This window comes from Macrobrachium nipponense, chromosome 1, assembly GCF_015104395.2.
Source record: "Macrobrachium nipponense isolate FS-2020 chromosome 1, ASM1510439v2, whole genome shotgun sequence".
Lineage (NCBI taxonomy): Eukaryota > Metazoa > Arthropoda > Malacostraca > Decapoda > Palaemonidae > Macrobrachium > Macrobrachium nipponense.
The window spans coordinates 91,834,927-91,854,643 of record NC_087200.1 but is presented as its reverse complement, the minus strand read 5'-3'; the positions used below and the strand labels follow the sequence as shown (position 1 = coordinate 91,854,643).

At 36.2% G+C, this 19,717-nt stretch overlaps 1 protein-coding gene across 1 annotated transcript in view; it reads left to right on the top strand.

Moving 5' to 3' along the window:
* The first annotated feature begins 15,417 nt into the window (after positions 1 to 15,417).
* The window catches only part of LOC135219462 (inactive ubiquitin carboxyl-terminal hydrolase MINDY-4B-like), a 35,241-nt gene continuing 30,941 nt past the window's right edge, over positions 15,418 to 19,717 (top strand). The window contains exon 1 of the mRNA XM_064256257.1: positions 15,418 to 15,562. Within this exon, the coding sequence (XP_064112327.1) occupies positions 15,475 to 15,562 (88 nt within the window). The 5' untranslated portion in view covers positions 15,418 to 15,474. The remainder of the gene's footprint in view (positions 15,563 to 19,717) is intronic.

Sequence of the window (19,717 nt, the reverse complement as noted above, 5' to 3'; positions counted from 1 at the left end):
AGAGAGAGAGAGAGAGAGAGAGAGAGAGAGAGAGACCTTACCTTACCTTACAGACCTTACAGTTCGTTCGGGTTGCCCCAGGTCCCTCAGTGTGAGGCGCCTCTAATGTCTACCAGAGAGTTGCTAGTACATCTTCCGGTATATTTTGCATCTTCCAATCTTGGATGGTCTGGGATGCAGTTTAGATATTTGTCGAGCTTATTCTTAAACACATCTACGCTCACTCCTGATATATTCCTCAGATGAGCTGGCAACGCATTGAATAGACGCTGCATTATCGATGCTGGTGCGTAGTGGATTAATGTCCTGTGTGGCTTTCCTTATTTTTCCTGGTATAAGTTTTGGCACTATTAATCTACCTCTGCTTGCTCTTTCTGATATTTTTAGTTCCATGATATTTTCTGTTATTCCTTCTATCTGTTTCCATGCCTGAATTATCATGTAGCGTTCTCTTCTCCTTTCTAGACTATATAATTTTAAGGATTGTAGTCTTTCCCAGTAGTCTAGGTCCTTAACTTCTTCTATTCTAGCTGTAAAGGACCTTTGTACACTCTCTATTTGTGCAATATCCTTTTGATAGTGTGGGTACCATATCATATTGCAATATTCAAGTGGACTACGAACATATGTTTTATAAAGCATAATCATGTGTTCAGCTTTTCTTGTTTTGAAGTGCCGTAACAACATTCCCATTTTTGCTTTACATTTTGCCAACAGAATTGCTATTTGATCATTGCATAACATGTTCCTATTCATCATCACACCAAGGTCTTTAACTGCTTCCTTATTTGTGATTGTCTCATTATTAGGTCCCCTATATGCATATAGCTTTACTTCTCTGTCTCCATAATTTATTGATTCAAATTTATCAGAGTTAAATACCATCCTATTTACCTCTGCCCAATCATATACTTTGTTAAGGTCTCTTTGTAGAGCGTTCCTATCTTCATCACAAGTAATTTCTCTACTTATTCTTGTGTCATCAGCGAAACTACTCACTACCGAATCCTTAACATTACTGTCTATGTCTTCAATCATAATAACAAACAATATTGCAGCTAGCACCGTACTTGTGGCACACCGGATATTACCTTGGTTTCATCCGATTTCTCATCGTTTGCAATAACTATCTGTTTTTCTGTTGTGTAAAAATTCTTTTTAACCATCTTCCTACTTTATCTACGATATTGTGTTTTCTAATTTTCTTTGCTAATATATTATGGTCTACTTTGTCAAAAGCTTTTGCAAAGTCTAAATAAACCACATCTGTTTCATTTCCGCTTTTCATATTTTTGAATATGTTCTCACGGTGGACTAACAGTTGGGTTTGTGTACTTTTTCCGGGTACGAAACCGTGTTGTCCTATATTAAACAAATTATTTTTTATTAAATGTTTCATAATATTTTTCTTCATTACCTTTTCATACACTTTCATAATATGTGTTGTTAGACTCACAGTCCTATAATTACTTGCCTCTAGTCTTGATCCATTTTTGAATGCTAATTTGTGCTCATCATAAATCTTGCCTGTATCTACACTTTGTCTTAATAATATTGCAAGTGGCTGTGCGATAGAATGAACTACTTTCTTTAACAAAATAGCAGGGACTCCATCCGGCCCTGCAGCAGCTCCATTTTTAATTTCATTAATTGCCTGCACAATATCAGCTTCATTAATTTCTATGTCAGCTAAATATTCACTATTTTCTTCCCTTACTTCTATATCATTATCTTCATTATCTATTCTAGGGGTGAATTCTCTCTATATCGTTCTGCCAGTATGTTGCAAATTTCCTTTTTTTTCATTCGTTAATCTCCCTTCAATTCTCAGAGGGCCTATTTCTATTCTTCTTTTATTCATCTTGATATTTAATAGGGTTTTTTCTTCCAAGTCCCGTTTTTCATTTTCTTTTGATTGTATAATCTTTTGTTCTGCATTTTCTATCTTACTTTTTAGTTCTATAACTTTCCATGCATTTTTTTTCTTTTGCAAAACCTTTTTTGCACTTTCTGATTTTCTGGAACAAGATCGTTCTGTCTCTTGGTATGCATGACTGATGTTTACTTTTCTTCTTCGGTATATCCACTATTTTCTCCAATATTTTATATAATATCTCCGTATTTACCCTTATGTCATCACTTTACGAAAATGTTATCCCAATCTTTGTTTAATTCTTCATTAATTTCTGACCATTTTATATTTTCACTGTAGAAGTTGTATTTTCCATATCCTTCCCACTTTTTCATTTCTTGCTTATCTCTATTTTCACTTGCTTTGGAATGAACTGTTAATTCTATGACATTATGGTCTGAAATACTCGCATTATAAACTATTATTTCTTTAACATAATTCATCTCGTTCACAAATACTAGGTCTAAAGTATTTTCCTTTCTTGTTGGCAGGTGATTTATTTGTTGAATGTTGTATTCTAGTAGCATATCTAATAGCTTTTCAAATTGCCTCTTATCTTCTGCACTACTATTACTCTCTTTTTTATATGTATAAGTACAACCACAATCTCCTATTCGTTCTTTCCATTTCTACGAAAGGAAAGTTGAAGTCACCAGATAGGGAGAATAGTCCAGTCCTTGTGATTTCTACATATATCATCCAATTTTTCAATTATTAAGTCAAACTCTTTAGTATTAGGAGGTCTATATATTACTAATGTTCATCAATTTTTCAGATTCAAATTCTACCGCTATTAGTTCACATTCTGAGTTACTATATTTCTCATATATTTTTCCTTGTTTTTTGTCTTTCCCATATATTGCGGTTCCCCTTGATTCCTATTTTTTCTATCTGATCTATAAGTTTGGAACCCTTTTATTTGATCATCATTCCCAGTCTCTTGGGAATACCAGGTTTCACTTATATTCATTATATCTATTTTCTTTTCATTTTGGGGTTAGTTTTATTCTTAAGTACTCTATTTTTCTTTTTGAGTTACTCGTAACTAAACCCTGCGCATTCATCACTATGATGGTTTGCGTGTTTTCTCCTTCATTTAATACTGGTAGTAATAAGGATTTTCCCATGTCTCTTTCTGTTCTGGTATGTTGTTCTTTTTTTCATTTCCAGAAAATTCTGACATTAAAAAATCCAACTTTTCCATAATATTTGATCTTCCTTCATCATAATTATTCATTTTGTGTCTGAATCTGCAATTTTCTCCGTTTCTGCAATATCCTCTTGCATAATAAATACAGTTATTATCTCTTGAGTAGAATTTCGGAGCTGATGCTTTGAAATTTTTTGCTGACACCTCTGCATATCTCATTGGTGGTTTGCTTTTCTCTTTTACCTGATATTCTTGATTTCTCTCTTTATTTGTTTCTTTCTTATTTTGGATTTTATTACTTGGTTGGTTATTTATTTGATTATGATTCATGGCTACAGGGTGCATATATTTGCATTTTTTGTCGAACTTACATCCTTTTCCTCGTTAGGTTTTTACATATTTTTGGATGCAGATCTCTGCAATCATCCCCATATCCATCTAAGTATGCACATTTACCATATATTTCATAGTTTTGACATATCTTAGGATGTTTGTAGTAACATCTTTCTCCAAATCTGCAATTCCCTCTTTTCAAAAGGTTGCAGATTTTGTCTTTCTTGTCTATTTTTTCCTCTTTCCCGTCATTGTGTAGATCTGGGTAGAGCCTCTTCGGGATTTGCTTTTCTGTTGTCATATCGTAATTTATTTCTTCGTAGGTATGCTGCTTTATTGCCTCATATGTAGTATCAATGAGTATCTCTGCATCCATATTTTTATCTTGTTCTTTGTTTTCCTTATTTTTTTCTGTCATTTCATTTTTGTTTACTTCTCTTCCGTTTTCCTCTTCTTCTTTTTTCTTCTTCTTCTTCCTCTCCTCTTCTTCTTCATCCTCAACTATTTGTACATTCAATCTTGATTTAATAACATTGTCTATCCATGATAGACATGTTGAACAAAAAATTCTTGTATCTTTTCTCAAATCTTGTATTACCTCAGCACACTGTGGATGGGTCGGAATGTTGCATGCAGCACATTTTCTGATTAGGTTTTGTGGATTGACTATGCTATACCAAACCCTTGCACAGTTTGCATGCTTTTGGCATTCTTTTTCCTAATGCATCAATTAGGATATTCACAAGATTCACCTTATTCATTTTCTTTGTCGGAATATGTTGGTTTATGTATATTTTCTTTATGAGTCTCTTGACCACTTGGATTTTATTTGGAACTTCTTCAATTATTTTCAAGATGTTTTCATTAGATTTGTTCCAGTTTGAAGGATTATATCCTTCTAATATATCTATGAATGCTTTTGTATCTTTTTGGTTAGGACTGTTGCTGATTTCATAGATGAGAAATGCCAGTTCCCTTCCTCCGCTACCTCATCGTATTGCGAATCTGCTAAACACGCCAAATTACGCCACCTCTTCCCGCAGTTGGAACTTACTGCCATCTTGTTCTGATTTATAGTATTACACTGATAAACTACTAGAAGACGCTTTATCCTACTATTTCACACTAATCTTATCACCGATAGTTCACAAACACTTCTAGATATTTCTCAAATTCTAGTCGTATGTTAAACTTGTGATATCTGTTGATTAATCTGAGAGAATGTCATAAAAAAGAAAACAGGCCGCGTTGAAGAGAGAGAGAGAGAGAGAGAGAGAGAGAGAGAGAGAGAGAGAGAGAGAGAGAATGTCATAAAAAAGAAAACAGGCCGCGTTGAAGAGAGAGAGATAAAGAGAGAGAGAGAGGAGAATATCATCAAAAACCAAAGAGGCCGCGTTGAAGAGAGAGAGAGAGAGAGAGAGAGAGAGAGAGAGAGAGAGAGAGAGAGAACATCATCAAAGCACAAGACAGGCCGAAATGATAACCATCTTGGAACTGAAACCGGAGAGGGGTCATTGGATCTTTCGCGTCGAGTGAAACTCCTTTGAAATCAGCGGCTTAATGTCTCCGACGAATTGCAGCTGACGTCCCGTCTGCTTTGAGAGGCCCACTGCTCCCTAATCACGAATGGCTGAAGGTTAGTTCGCACGAGTGACAGACGGACCGACCGCTCTCTCTAATGCAATTAGGATTATCGCAGAAATATTACGGCGAAGTGGAAGGAAGATGCTTGTGTGCCTTTGCCCTGTGTTCTTGTTCTGGAAGTATGCTGGTTTAAATTTAATACCACTGCTACTACTTTTGCATTGCTGACAACATTAGCAAGGACGATATTATCGAATATTATCGTAGTGTAGTTTATCTATTGGAAAGCAATAATAATAATAATAATAATAATAATAATAATAATAATAATAATAATAGTAATAATAAGGCTGCAGAAGGAAGTGTAGGGGCACAAAAGACCAGCTCCTGATAGACAAAATGGTAATGAAGAACGGTAGGAGAAGGAAAACAAACCTAAGCATGGCATGGATAGACTATAAGAAAGCCTTCGACATGATACCACACACATGGCTAATAGAATGCCTGAAAATATATGGGGCAGAGGAAAACACCATCAGCTTCCTCAAAACTACAATGCGCAACTGGAATACAATACTTACAAGCTCTGGAATAAGACTAGCAGAGGTTAATATCAGGAGAGGGATCTTCCAGGGAGACTCACTGTCCCCACTGCTCTTCGCAGTAGCCATGATTCCCATGACAAGAGTACTACAGGAGATGGATGCCGGGTACCAACTCAAGAAAAGAGGCAACAGAATTAACCATCTGATGTTCATGGACGACATCAAGCTGTTTGGTAAGAGCATCAAGGAAATAGATACCCTAATCCAGTCTGTAAGGATTGTATCTGGGGACATCAGGATGGAGTTTGGAATAGAAAAATGCGCCTTAGTCAACATACAAAAGGGCAAAGTAACAAGAACTGAAGGGATAAAGCTACCAGATGGAAGCAACATCAAACACATAGATGAGACGGGATACAAATACCTGGGAATAATGGAAGGAGGGGATATAAAACACAAAGAGATGAAGGACACGATCAGGAAAGAATATATGCAGAGACTCAAGGCGATACTCAAGTCAAAACTCAATGGCGGAAATATGATAAAAGCCATAAACACATGGGCAGTGCCAGTAATCAGATACAGCGCAGGAATAGTGGAATGGACGAAGGCAGAACTCCGCAGCATAGATAAGAAAACCGGGAAACATATGACAATACACAAAGCACTACACCCAAGAGCAAATACGGACAGACTATGCATAACACGAAAGGAAGGAGGGAGAGGACTACTAAGTATAGAGGACTGCGTCAACATCGAGAACAGAGCACTGGGGCAATATCTGAAAACCAGTGAAGACGAGTGGCTAAAGAGTGCATGGGAAGAAGGACTAATAAAAGTAGACGAAGACCCAGAAACATACAGAGACAGGACAATGACAAACAGAACAAACGACTGGCACAACAAACCAATGCACGGACAATACATGAGACAGACTAAAGAACTAGCCAGCGATGACACGTGGCAATGGCTACAGAGGGGAGAGCTAAAGAAGGAAGCTGAAGGAATGATAACAGCGGCACAAGATCAGGCTCTAAGAACCAGATATGTTCAAAGAACGATAGACGGAAATAACATCTCTCCCATATGTAGGAAGTGCAATACGAAAAATGAAACCATAAACCACATAGCAATCGAATGTCCGGCACTTGCACAGAACCAGTACAAAAAGAGGCATGATTCAGTGGCAAAGCCCTCCACTGGAGCCTGTGCAAGAAACATCAGCTACCTTGCAGTAATAAGTGGTACGAGCACCAACCTGAAGGAGTGATAGAAAACGATCAGGCAAAGATCCTCTGGGACTATGGTATCAGAACGGATAGGGTGATACGTGCAAATAAACCAGACGTGACGTTGATTGACAAAATCAAGAAGAAAGTATCACTCATTGATGTCGCAATACCATGGGACACTAGAGTTGAAGAGAAAGAGAAGGAAAAAATGGATAAGTATCAAGATCTGAAAATAGAAATAAGAAGGATATGGGATATGCCAATGGAAATTGTACCCATAATCATAGGAACACTAGGCACGATCCCAAGATCCCTGAAAAGGAATCTAGAAAAACTAGAGGCTGAAGTAGCTCCAGGACTCATGCAGAAGAGTGTGATCCTAGAAACGGCGCACATAGTAAGAAAAGTGATGGACTCCTAAGGAGGCAGGATGCACAACCCGGACCCCCACACTATAAATACCACCCAGTCGAATTGGAGGACTGTGATAGAGCAAAAAAAAAATAATAATAATAATTATAATGATAATAATAATAATACTTTATTAAACGTGATGGCTACCTCAGCAGCGTTACACCTGTAGAGATTCTTCTCTATTTTTCGGTTGGCGGCTTTTTCCGGATTACTTAAACAGGCTAGTAGAACACCTATGGGGGTCATGATCAAATACAGGGTCATGATCGATGTATATAGTTCAGCTTATATAGATAAACTATGATATCATAGTAATCAAAGTCATTCACCGTGAATGATTTTGACGACTATGATATCATAGTTTATCGATGTTGACCCTGTATTTGGTAATGACCTCCATAGGCGCTCTACTAGCCTGTTTAAGTAGTCCGGAAAAAGCCGCCATCCGAAAAATAGAGAAGATTCTCTACAAGTGTAACGCTGCCGAGGCCGCCATCATGTTCAATAAAGCATTAGCACGAGTCTTCAAATGGAGAAACAAATTCACAGTTATGTAAATATACATATATTTAAATTTAAAACTTTATGGATAGCTTTCGGGAATCTGTTCGGTTCCCCTTATCAGTCTGATAAGGGGAACCGAACAGATTCCCGAAAGCTATCTTCAAAGTTTTAAATTTAAATATATGTGCATTTTACATAACTGTGGATTTGCCTTCCTCCAATAATAATAATAATAATAACTAATAATAAAGAATAATTACTAATAATAATAATAATAATAATATAATTGAATAATAATAATATAATAATAATAATCATAATAATAATTATAATGTAATAATAACTAATAATAATAATAATAATAATAATAATAATAATCAGGTTGTCTTGATCTTAAATGGTTCCCTGTTTCCTGTAAAAGTACTCCTGTTAAAAGCGAGTCTATTGTTCCCTTATGAGGTTATTGTCCAATTTCTATTCCATTTTTTATATTTTGTTTCTATTTTTATCAGTCCTGGTCAGACCGGGAACTGAGTTGTTAAAGTCGCTTTTTGCATGTAATAAAATTTACGATGGTAATCACGCGATGTAGAGGAGATAGGAAAGAAAATGGGAACCTCACGCAGACACAGGTAATCCTGTCTATTCATGTGTCTTTTCATCTCAATAAATGGCAATTCTATCACCATCTAGCTATTCCATGGAATGTCAATTGTCTGACTGATGTGATTATCGCCACGGGGCACCGAGGTCACCCACCTAATCGCGTAACAGCCTCGTCAGTAGCCACAGGAGTCAACTGGACCGAAGGGGCGTGAATTCGCCGAATATTTAACCCCATTTCTCCTGCGAATTATAGTGATTCAGTCCGACTCATTCTTCGCTCTATACGAAATATTGTTCTTGTGCGAAATTATCTTAATAATTGGATGATTGCACATAATCATTCGAATTTCCAGCTTATCAAGTTTCGTCTTACAAATCTGACGGCGAGACGGAATTACTAACAGAGCGGAGCTTTCTGTCTTCTTCTTCCTTTCTTCCTCGCGAAGGCACGCACGTCCTCGTCTACCGCAGGAAAAGATGATTACGTCATAAGCAAGAAAAAGGTTTCTATTTTACGCCAACTTTGAGTACTGCAAAAAAAAAAAAAAAAAAAAAAACAAAGAACAAAGGGACCAAAAGAGTTATATTATAGATTTTCTGTCCAGGCCGTGTGAAATAAGTAGCGGAAATGTCTTCCCGCCACTCCGAATTTATTAAACTCGACGAAAACGAGAGAGAGAGAGAGAGAGAGAGAGAGAGAGAGAGAGAGAGAGAGAGAGAGAGAGAGCGTGGGTTCCGCGGATATCAATTCGCGGAAATTCGTATCGCCGAATGATTTTTCTATGGACGACTGCAAGAATGACTCATGTTCCCTCTTAAGGGCGAGAGTTCGTTTCTACCCAAACAGTAGGCGACTTCTTCCTCTAATGCCGTCTGGAAAGAAACGTCTCATCACTTCTTCGTGGAAATTACTCTGCGTCAGATTCTGTTGCTTTCAGAGAAACGATGAACTGCTGCTGAAATTTCGGAGGGACAGGAGCAGACATATTTCGACTTTTCATGCCGAGGTTGACATGGCGGCTTACTTAGGAACTCAGGTTTTACACAATTTCTTACCTCGCTCCTTTTTTGAGGGCATCTAGTTTATTTCTACTCAAAACTGCATTTAAGCAAATTCTGTATCAGTTTTGACACATTCTGGACAAGTTCCTCGTTGGACGAGTGGGTTACGTGCTCGGCTACCGATGCAGTAGTCGCAAGTTTGATTCCCTGCTCTGCCAACGTGGAATCAGAGGAATTAATTTCTGGTGATTAGAATTTCATTTCTAATTATAACGTGGTTCGGATCCCACAATAAGTAGAAGGTCCCGTTGCTATGTAACCAATTGGTTCCTAGCCACGTAAAATATATCTATTCCTTCGGGCCAGCCCTAGGAGAGCGGTTAATCAGCTCAGTTGTCTGGTTAAACTAAGATATACTTAACTTTTTTAAAAACATTCTGAACAAAAACAACAACACCAGTATTAATATAATAATAATAATAATAATAATAATAATAATAATAATAATAATAATAATAATAATATGCAGAGACTCAAGGCGATACTCAAGTCAAAACTCAACGCCGGAAAATATGATAAAAGCCATAAACACATGGGCAGTGCCAGTAATCAGATACAGCGCAGGAATAGTGGAACGGGAAGAGCAGAACTCCGCAGCATAGATCAGAAAACCAGGAAACAAATGACAATACACAAAGCACTACACCCAAGAGCAAATACGGACAGACTATACATAACACGAAAGGAAGGAGGGAGAGGACTACTAAGTATAGAGGACTGCGTCAACATCGAAAACAGAGCACTGGGGCAATATCTGAAAACCAGTGAAGACGAGTGGCTAAAGAGTGCATGGGAAGAAGGACTAATAAAAGTAGACGAAGACCCAGAAATATACAGAGACAGGAGAAAGACAGAAAGAACAGAGGACTGGCACAACAAACCAATGCACGGACAATACATGAGACAGACTAAAGAACTAGCCAGCGATGACAATTGGCAATGGCTACAGAGGGGAGAGCTAAAGAAGGAAACTGAAGGAATGATAACAGCGGCACAAGATCAGGCCCTAAGAACCAGATATGTTCAAAGTATGATAGACGGAAATAACATCTCTCCCATATGTAGGAAGTGCAATACGAAAAATGAAACCATAAACCACATAGCAAGTGAATGCCCGGCACTTGCACAGAACCAGTACAAAAAGAGGCATGATTCAGTGGCCAAAGCCCTCCACTGGAGCCTGTGCAAGAAACATCAGCTACCTTGCAGTAATAAGTGGTACGAGCACCAACCTGAAGGAGTGATAGAAAACGATCACGCAAAGATCCTCTGGGACTATGGTATCAGAACGGATAGGGTGATACGTGCAAAACAGACCAGACGTGACGTTGATTGACAAAGTCAAGAAGAAAGTATCACTCATTGATGTCGCAATACCATGGGACACCAGAGTTGAAGAGAAAGAGAGGGAAAAAATGGATAAGTATCAAGATCTGAAATATAGAAATAAGAAGGATATGGGATATGCCTGTGGAAATCGTACCCATAATCATAGGAGCACTAGGCACGATCCCAAGATCCCTGAAAAGAAATCTGGAAAAACTAGAGGCTGAAGTAGCTCCGGGCCTCATGCAGAAGAGTGTGATCCTAGAAACGGCACACATAGTAAGAAAAGTGATGGACTCCTAAGGAGGCAGGATGCAACCCGGAACCCCACACTATAAATACCACCCAGTCGAATTGGAGGACTGTGATAGAGCAAAAAAAAAAAAAAAAAAAAAAAAAAAAAAAAAAAAAAAAAAAATAATAATAATAATAATAATAATACACTTCACAGCTACTTGGGTACGTTAGGCAGTCTTTTCTCTGGCCTGCTTGCGAGCATTGATTGCCTTAGGGTTCTCTTTGTGTGCTGAGAACAAATTATGATTCTTCTTTATAATACAAGATGTTTATCGTCGCATAAGAAGACTGATCCATAATCTGATCATTTTTCAGAACGATGTTACAAGTTCTTGGGACTAAAGATATCACGAGCTCTGCAAGTGGAGAATAAACTAGAATACAAAATGAATATTGAGGTGATTTTCTACTCTGTACTAACTCAGGCTTCACGAACAGAACGTTCAAAAAGGGAAGCTAGGAAGCGGAAAGCGCTACTGGGAGTCACTGTTTGGCTGTTCTCGTCTGAAAGTCCTCTATGACCGTGTAACTTGGTTACGTGACCTGTATTTTGCAGGCTTTGTTTCAGGTCAGTATGCGAGACCGTATTGATTTTTACAATGTCATTCGGCTGACGGAGAACAGTACACACATTCTCACATTTCTCTACAGCTATTTTTCTTAAGAATAACCCGCTAGATAAAAAGAGAACGTGACTTTGTAAGCTCTTGAAACTACATAATAATATAAAGAGCAATAAAGTTCAAGGGAGCCACTATAATCTTGGTAGTACTATCGGCGAATACGAAGGAGCATTATCTATAGGAAACAGACTGGTCAATAACTAGATTACTTTGTAACTGCAAAATGTTGTGCTTAACATAACGGAAAGGTCAGAATGATTAATTGGATTAAATCGACGTCTATTTCTGCATTTTAAATGTTTCACAAAAATCGTTATTAGTTGACCGCAAAGTGTATCGACGCAACGAAATGACGGTTAAAGTGACGTTCGTCGATGCAGGAAGTAAACAAGGATAAGAAGGATTTACTAAAACTATAATCATTGCAGATCTTACCAAAGTTTCATGATAAGGCTGCTTCAGCAGTGTGGGCTGACACATTTACAGTGACGGATCCCTAAGTGCCGTACATGCACATTTTCACGTGTCTTGAAATCTTTCCGCAAAGTTGTCACCAAGTATCCAATATTGGCGTATAAGTGAGATGAACTGTATATATAAGAATTGTCTTTGATACCGGCTACTTGCGTAGAGATGCCAAAAGATGCCAGAAAACGCGGAAGCGTGACCACACCTTAAAGAAAATGGAAGAAGAAGAAGAAGAAGAACATGCCACTTGAGAAACCGGAAAGATCAGAGGTCTCGGTAACTTACACCGGCATTTTTCACTTTCTCCTAAACAAACCAGACACGCATATGGAAGAAAATCTGCTCATGCCAGCTGCTCACTAAGCATGCGCTAAACAATTGAGCAAGCAGTCCCCTAGGAGGGACGATCAAAACGTTGGCCAAGTTCAAGGGGAACATGAAGTGACTGAATCTTCCCCCGACGTCTACTTCCCTGTTTATACGATGGACTTTCTCTTACTCGACATGGCTGGAACTGGTATGATGGGGGAGAAAGAGTGATGAGGGAAAGGGGTGGATGTGGGGAAAGGGAGGTCACACTATTACTTGCCTGTACTTCGAAAACCGCCTTACTTTTGCCTATGCTCTTTTAGAATTATAGGTCTACCCCTCACGCGGTTGCAAGTGTTACGAGTGAACTCCTTAAATGCTATAGAGTTGAAGCTCTTGGAAAAAAAATGACTTTGATTTATATTAATCAATCTTTAGAAAGAATTCGTGTCTCACCTCCATAACTCCTTTAGGGTAATATTGAAGTACCAGAACATATTGTAGTTTTAAATTGTACTATACATGGCAATGAAATAAATAGTTTGATTTATTATTTTTAAAAATGTGGTAATAATTTTCATGGAGCTCTATTCCCGGTCCTTCAAAACACGGCTTGCAGGCCGGTACCCAGAATTTTTCTTATGAGGGAGGGTCGTTTTTCCCAAAACTGGACCTTTTCTTCTATAAATCTCTTTGCATATACAGGTATGTACAAGATGAAATACTTGGAAATGTTATTTTAGTTATATTAAGAAGAAGAATTGGATGTGCGGTCTATGCCCTTCTTACCGATTAGGGTTATTCAAAGCCCTGACTTTGGTTAACAGAATTTTACTGAAAATGTTGAAAGTTTGCACTGAAACTAATATTTGAAATACTCTTGCAGGCTGATTTCGGAGCAAGAGCCTGTACGAACAGCAGATGGTTTGATCTTACAACAACAAAATAAATTAAGGAATAAATAAGATAAGGAAAAAAAAAAATGAAAAGTTTAATCTGTAACTATGCTTCTGTAGTAAGATTTCAAGTACTTGTAGACTGAATGGGTCAGTGAATAATTGAATAAACCTACACGATAATAATGCAAGAAAAGAGGACTGAAATATAATCCAAAACCTAGTTTTGGCAATCTTTGTAGTCGAGATGCCTTAAGAATAAAGGTATATAAATATATAGACAAGGAGAGAGAGAGAGAGAGAGAGAGAGGAGAGAGAGAGAGAGAGAGAGAGAGAGACTTCATGTACAAGGTAGTTGCACTCCCACATAATTTTTTTTATAATTTACTGACATATGCTTCAAAAATTCCGGCCTTACTTGAAGTTTCCAAGGACCATAAACATGCGGATTATGAGCGCCACTACGAGAGGTATAAAAAGAATTTCTCACTACCAGAAGCTTAAAAATGATATCCCACTACGTAACTACGAATTATAAAAAAAAGTGGCTTGCCCAAATCAATAACTTAATAAAGAGATAAATAAATAAGGCAACAAGAGATTGCCATAGAATCTAGAGTCAACTCGCGCCATACTGACCGACACATATCCCCCGTCAGATCAATAAGGTATGGATTCGAAAATCGTGGCTCTCCTTTCTTGGTGGTGATGAAGGTCATATCATTATCAGGAGCGATCCATCTGGACGAGTCTCTCAAAAAGGTGTGGGAATCTTCGAGCTTTCGGTCACCTGGAGAATAGACTTAGCGGATAAGACCAACGCCATCTTGAATTCAAGATGGCGTTGATAAGACCCTCACTGAAGAAGAAAAAAGAAAGAGAAAAAAAACTCTAACAAAATATAGTTGTTTGAAAAATTTGCCGTCTGTTTATCTCGTTAAAAATGAACGAATAGTTTGCCTTTGTTTATTTGTTCTTTTATAGTATGTTACCATGCTACATTTCCCTTAACCATACATAGGTTTTTGTTGATTTTTGTTTTATCATAATCTATATTCGGGGAGCCTGTTCAGAGGATTCCCACTTAGTTGTACAATAGGTTATTGATAATAAACATGATATTTCAATACCCAGCCCTAAGACGGAATTTTATAGTAATTCAAGTGAGTATCTGTGTCGGTCTATTCCTGTTTGTTAGTGCACGGGTGAGTGCGTGCGAGCTTCTGTTAGCGTGGGTCTGAAATATCCTATAACTGACGTTGTTTATTGGCAATAATTTCGAAAGTTTACACATCCCCTGTTCCATGTGACTAGGTTAACGTCCTGAATAAGACATTCTTTCTCTCTCTCTCTCTCTCTCTCAGAATTCATGTTCTCTTCCTCATTCAGGTCAGGGGGCGTCTCGAGAGAAATGGTTCCGCGGTTGCTTCACACGACTGGCTGAGTCTAGCTACTCTTCTTCTTCCTTCTGTGCCGCAGCTCATTTGAGCGGTCTCTTCTGTAATAATACTCTACAAAGGGTTCAAAGGGAGGGACTGAAGAGAGTAGAAGAAGAAGAAGAAGACGGAAGAGTAAGGAATGACCTCTCTGCTGCGGACAGCAACGTTCACAAGAAAATTTACATGTGACGATTTCTGCAATCAATAGTAGGTCACGTATGGTGGTTCAAGTTTCTCTCTCTCTCTCTCTCCAGCCGTCAGTGTCTGTCTATCTATCACATGAAATGCGGAGAGAAATAAACGATCGGGAGCTGTCATGAAATGACAGCTCGACAGAAATACAAAAACCTTTTAATGTTATTGTGTCAAAAAAAACTTTGAGGAAACATTTTTCCGTAAAACGTACATAAGGCCTTTTAATGTTGACATTTATTATGAAGTATACTTGAATTAATAATAGATTATTTATTTATTTATTTTTTTAAGGAAGTTTCACTGGTTTCTCTGGACTCATTGTAGTCCATTACCACAGACCTGAGTGACTGTCTCATTTCTTACACTGGCGCCACAACACCAGAGGTCACTGATGAAGAATAATGGAAAAAACAGTAAATCAGAAAAAATGAATAAAGATAACTACATAGAATGGATTAAAAACATCAAAATAATATTAGATTGTAGCTAAACTCCTACTTTCAATATTTCTTCCAGGAGAGAGAGAGAGAGAGAGAGAGAGAGAGAGAGAGAGAGAGAGAGAGAGAGGAGCGTTCCGTGATGTCGTCGTCCTTCGAGGAATTCCACAACACCGTATCGAAAATTATAACGACAAAGAACACTATTTACGCCTTCGGACGAATCACGAGTAAGTATAATGCATGACCCTTCTTATTTCAGTCTTTGTTGCCTGTTTCGTACGCAGTTTCTTTCCAGATTCTACCACAGTGAATCGAATAATCGTTCATTTTAGAGCTGATAAAAAAGAGAGTATATATAGATTACATAATATCTTTGTAAGAAAAATAAAAACGGCATTTGATCTAGAGAATTATCTATATATTAAAGAAGGACGAGTGGGTCGATATTTTAGTGAAAAGTCCTGAAAATCAAATTGCATCTACATTAATGTCCCTCTTCCACGCCTTTCAGCAATTCTTCTTCGTCTTCTTCTTCTTCTTCCTCTCTTCTGCAACTTTATTTACTGCTTTACAAAATGCCTCTTAAATGGCTGTTTGTGAACCCGAATGGCCCAAGTTAGTTCGCCGAGAAGTTAAAAAAAAAAAATAAACGATGATCCATAAAGGATTGGAGTTTGGTGGGAAATGGGGCATATGAAAGATTATTATTATTATTATTATTATTATTATTATTATTATTATTATTATTATTATTATTATTATTATTAATTCAAGACGAGTGCTATTAAAATCATTATTATTATTTATAATGAACGACGAACATACATTCTTGTAGAACAAGTCAAAAGGCAATGAACTTGCACAAGAAGCTTCCATAGAATGAAGGCTGAAAAGGGAAAGTATGAAATAAGATTGATAAAGTAGTAGAAAAGACTATAACCCCAAGGCACAATAAATATGTCTGAAAAAAAAAATACTAGCAACAAAAAATAAAATATGTAATTAATACAATTAGAATACAGTGGAAGTATCTGAGAACATATGAATCTGAATAAATAAATAGAGGAAATATATTCCAGGATGAGGTAGACCGCAGACAACGAAAAGCAGAAAAACGGGTGACCAGGGCATACCCATCTGCTCTACGCTGGTGGCTTGTCGTGTCAAGAAAGAAGGAAATATAGAGAGAGAGAGACTGGCGATGAACGAGAGGTCACTTCCTCGTAATTCAAATGTCAACAAAGAGAGAAAGAGAGAAGGGGGGTACCTGGGGTGTGTGGGTTGGGGTGGGGAGGGGTGTGGGGGGGGGGGCGTTGGGGCGCCGACCTCTGTTGACTTTTTCATAAAACGGTTTTTTCGTTTACAATGGGAACAGTTCGGAATTAGGGGTAATTTGAAGGTTATGGAGATTTCTAGATTAGGATTATCGTCCTTAATGCATATACATTTTTTTTAAACAAACAGACAAGGAAATGAACTTGCATCAAAATTTTCTTTTTATCATATAGTCTTGTCGAGCATTCGTGGCTATTCAACACAAGGTTTTCTGTCACAGTGACGTCAGAAATGAGTAAAAAAGCGATAATAACTAGAAAAAAACATATTATAACAAGCGGTATCCCTCAGATGGTACTTAACTGTGTAAGAAAATTTATATTTTTTTGCAGTAGACCTTGTTGTTTTTTTATGAAATGAATCAAAGACATTTTTGTACCACTTTAAGCGCTATTCATAACTATATGTTTGCAGCAAGTTTTTTCCGAAAATAATGACCACGTATTATAGAAGCAGAGGATGAAAAGAGAAAACTTATTAGAAAAAATGAAATAAAAACTTATCTCAAAATGGGAATTAGCAGGAAGCGTAAAGCAGAATTTAATATTGACTACCATAACATTTTTTTACTATATACAAAAGCTTCCTTTAAAGTATTTGATTTTTTCTCTAATTTCTCGATTAATTGTCTTTTATAATGTGAGTTTTTTTTATAATATTTGAACTGGACAATCGAATCTCAATATCATTAGTTTACCTGGTGAGACAAGCATATAAAATTGCGTAATCAACAAGCATTCAATAAAGTTTACTTCAGTTTTGAGCACGACGGAAGTCAAGTCCATCCAGTGGCCTCTACAATCAGATCACCGAAGGAGATGATTAGGACAATCTTTCTTTAGAAAACAGCAAAATACGAATTCTTGAGTTCCCGTCTATATCTATTTTATCATGCCGTCGGAATCCTCTTAAAGTAGTAGGAGAGAAAGACCTTTATTTTCTCATTGCCAAATGACAATAAAAGATTGGATTAAAAAAATTATAATCTAAATCAACTGCTTTATTCTGAAGACAAGAGAACTCTTTGATTTTAACCTTTAAAGAAATAGTGTGTGTATATCACAGAAGTGGTTTAAAAGGGTAATCACCAAGAAATCATAAGGTGGTCACTGGTTAGCATCAGATAATGCAACAAGTGAAGTTTCTTTATACTGATGACTGTGTGGTCAACCAATCTAATTTTTCAACTGAAAAACTGAATCTCTCTCTCTCTCGATCTCTCTCTGCCTGGCTTAAGAAACGAAATCAAAATAAATGTACCTAATTCTGCTTCTGGCATTCCACTATTTATTACATTTCTATCTAAAGAAAAAGTTCTTCATATTAATGCAATTGAAGAAAATTGACTCATAATGAGATTTCATTAAAAACAGACTGCATTTATTTGTCTATATTTACCTAAGTAAAGTCTGATTATAATTTTGATCCTTTTGGGATCTTTTGCTCATAAACGATGAATGTATGTATGTATTTATATAAAGAGTGGAAGTCAGGGTAATGAGATCACGACTTAGGCTAACGTATCTGGCACCCAGGCGCATAACTTCAGAAGGGGACGCGTTCAGGGAAGAACAAGATGGAAAACTGTTCTGTTCCCTTATATATATATATATATATATATATATATATATATATATATATATATATATATATATATATATATATATAATATATATATATATATATATATATACATGCATACATACATACATACATATATATAATATATATATATATATATATATATATATATACACACACACGTATAGGATAATAATATAATATTATATATATATATATTATATAGTTATAGTAAGATTATATATGTTCCAACAGGGGGTTCCAAGCTCAAACATGGATAAAATTTGAATTGAAACGTTTCTTCGCCCCAAATTACAATTTTGTTTTATTTATGTTTTAAAAACACATTAAACTAAATTAAAAAGCTATGTAATACAATTACCATATATATATATATAAAGTAATGAATAGCCATAAATTTGTATCGATATATGTATAGTGATTTTCCGTGATATATGTATGTATGCGTAATATATATACATATAATATAATATATATATATTATATATATATATATATATATATATATATAAATATATATATATAATTGTTCCAACAGGGTTCCAGCGTCAACATAGATAAATTTTATTGTTCGCAAACGTTTCGTGGTGCCCCAATTAAAATTTGTTTAAAAAATTTACCAAAACATTAAACTAAATTAAAACTCTATATATATATATTTTATATATATATATATATATAACAAATATATGTATATATATATATATATATATATATTATATATATATTATATATTAGTATATGTATACGTTATTATGTATGTATGTATAATATATTCTTATATATATTATATATATATATATTATTAATATATATATATTTTACACATATATGTATATATATATATATATATATATATATATATATATTATATATTTATTATATACACACATATATATATATATATATATGTATATTGCATATAGTTATATATAGTAGTTAGAATAAAGACGTAATCCAGAGAGCAGTTCTCCAGCTCATTCCCCCAAACCGCTCTCCCATCGGCTTGAAGATATACACCTGGTGCGAAACACCTTACCCCAGGTCGTGATCTCATTAACCTGACTTCCCTCCCTTCTTTTTTTCTTTTTAATGATCAATTAATTAACTGTTTCTATTTCGACCGTTTTCCCATTGCATATCGTGCCACATTCATCACCGGCTTCATCGGACATAATCTTGTTTAAACAAAGAAAAACGTTGACTTTTTTTCTATTTTTTTGCGCATCGTGCGCTCGAGTTTGTCCATTTTTTGGTGGAATTTTTATTTGATCAACATAAATAATGGCTAATTATATCTAAACATGGAAAGGACTGATTATAATGTTTTTTGATAAGTCCGTGATGGGGTCGGATGATCACAAAAAAAGGTAAAAATGTTAATAAAGGGATATGCGGCATTTGACTTTTATTAATAACAAATTTTTTTGAAATCATTCACTTGA